Here is a 2,216-nt window from a genome sequence, read left to right as displayed (position 1 = left end):
TCCCCGCCACACCCTGGCCCCCCAGGAAGGGTCACCTCCAACACCACCCACATGCTACCAACCTGGATCTCCACAGCGTTCTTCTTGGGCCGGTACCCATAATACTCCTCCTGGCGCTTCATGAACTTCCTGAAATGCTCTTGGATGAGGAACGTGGCATAGAATTTGCCCACTGTCACCTCATCATCTGGAGGGGAGGAAACCAACATGATGATACCGCCCAAGCTGTCAGAGTGAGTGAGGCCCCGCCTGGGGGCTCTGCCCCTCTGGGAAGCACACCCAGGTGATGTACCTCCAATAGGGGGGATGACCTGGTCCAAAAGCTTCATACTCGTTCGCTTCCAGATTTTTTTGATGACGGCTCGGAGCTCTTCGTTGGCCTGCTCGAAGTTACCTGTGAGGAAAGCGAGCAGGACAGAGCGGGTCATTCCCAGGGGAACGGGAGTGAAGAAGCAGCACGTGAAAATCCAGCGAGCCTCCTCCAGGGTGTGACAGCTCCTCTCCAGCCTCCCCACCCAGCAAAAGTGAGGCTTTGGTTTTAGCAAAAAGACTTCAACTGTAGAGTGAGTTGGACGCAGCCAACGGCTGGAGCCTCAGTGCCACTGTCCCTGCTCTGGTGACCAACAAGAGACCTTGGTCTCCTCCTGGTGCTCTCATCCTTGCTCGCCTGCAGCCCTGTCTGTCCCCACGCGTGCTCCAAGATCTGTGCTCCTCCTGGGGCTGCCTGCGCTGGGCTCAAGGCCACGGTCCCAGCCCAGCTGGAGGGATGGCACCCATGCCATGCTGCTGGAAGATGCCAGCCCCACCATTGCCCAGTGTCACCTCCTGCCAGCGCTGGCTGACCCTGGCCAGTCACACAGCTGCTCGGGCAATACTGCCTGACCCACGGGCATGAGGATGAGCTGCTGCGGCACTGGACCAAAGCAGGGCTTTGCGACCTGGGCTGCTGGCAAGGGAGGTGGGGAATGCAGCTCATTTCCAGCACGGCTAAATTCTTAGAGGATCCATGCCCTTCCATTCCAGTCTGAGATGGGGAAACGCAGAACTGGAGCAGCTGGGGCTGTGCTGGGGGCAGGGGGTGGTCAGCCTGCACTCAACAGTGTGGGCAGGGCAGCTGGTGGCTGTGTGTTCCGGCAGGGATGGGAACTGGGTCAGAACTGCTCCTGAGCTCGTTGGGGTGAAGTTGCACAGCTGGGGTGGCACTGGTTCGCTCTGCAGGACTACAACGCACATGCCTGCAAGTAACAATGTCCCCCAGGCTTGGCCTAAGCAGCCCCATGCACATCCCCGGGGTCTCCAGTCCAGTGAGATAATTAATAGCATGAAGCCACGAGTTGCACTAGAGGGTTTAGCCCCGCAGGGAGGAGCGCTGAAGTCCCCATCAGTTGGCATGGAACCAGCACCCCACAGCACAAGGAGAGGGTCCCCTCAGCAGGGCACAGAGGCACACAGGAGCATGACTTACCTTCTGTCTTGATCTTGAGGGCTGTCCTCACCAGCGCAAAGAGCGTTGCGTTGAAGGTGACAGTGCCGTCGCTGTTCAGGGGCATGTTCATGCACACCAGACGCTGCACAGCAAACCAGCAGCTGTGACAGTGGGTGGCAGGGCAGGGCAGGGTGGCAGCTCCCCGTGGACACCACCTGGCTGCCCAGAGTGCGGGCAGAGGCTCTGCTCGGGGCACGGAGCTGCTGGCCAAGAAGCCCTCCCAGCTCTACCCGCTCTGCCCAGCTCCCCGGGCTCCGCACCACTGCTTGGTGGTGCTTGGTGGCACTTGGTGGTGTGCTTGGTGGTGCTGACCAGCCAGCGAAACCAGACCATGCTGCGGGGAGAGCCAGGTCAGGGCTGCGGAAATAACCCACCCCAAGGGGCACCGGTGCCATGGCAGAAAACCATAGAACTGAATCAACTTAGGTAAGAAAAGACCTTTGAGAGCATCGAGTGCAACCATAGCTTGGTGGTGCTTGGTGGCACTTGGTGGTGTGCTTGGTGGTGCTGACCAGCCAGCGAAACCAGACCATGCTGCGGGGAGAGCCAGGTCAGGGCTGCGGAAATAACCCACCCCAAGGGGCACCGGTGCCATGGCAGAAAACCATAGAACTGAATCAACTTAGGTAAGAAAAGACCTTTGAGAGCATCGAGTGCAACCATAAACCTAATGCTGCCAGGTCACTGGGACAACCCCAGAAGGGAAGAAATTGTTCCTCAGGGCCAACCT

The 2,216-nt window shown here is 59.1% G+C and overlaps 1 protein-coding gene across 1 annotated transcript in view; it reads right to left on the bottom strand.

Moving 5' to 3' along the window:
- Positions 1-2,216, bottom strand: part of CACNA1S (calcium channel, voltage-dependent, L type, alpha 1S subunit) — a gene marked incomplete at its 5' end in the record, with an annotated part of 34,977 nt that overhangs the window by 4,731 nt on the left and 28,030 nt on the right. The window contains 3 exons of the mRNA XM_010145256.1: positions 63-187; positions 293-394; positions 1,466-1,568. Coding sequence (XP_010143558.1) covers positions 63-187; positions 293-394; positions 1,466-1,568 — 330 coding nt within the window. The remainder of the gene's footprint in view (positions 1-62; positions 188-292; positions 395-1,465; positions 1,569-2,216) is intronic.

This window comes from Buceros rhinoceros, unplaced genomic scaffold, assembly GCF_000710305.1.
Source record: "Buceros rhinoceros silvestris isolate BGI_N320 unplaced genomic scaffold, ASM71030v1 scaffold21000, whole genome shotgun sequence".
NCBI classification, from domain to species: Eukaryota; Metazoa; Chordata; class Aves; order Bucerotiformes; family Bucerotidae; genus Buceros; species Buceros rhinoceros.
Note: the sequence above shows the minus strand (reverse complement) of the source record. Positions and strands in the feature narration are given on the sequence as shown.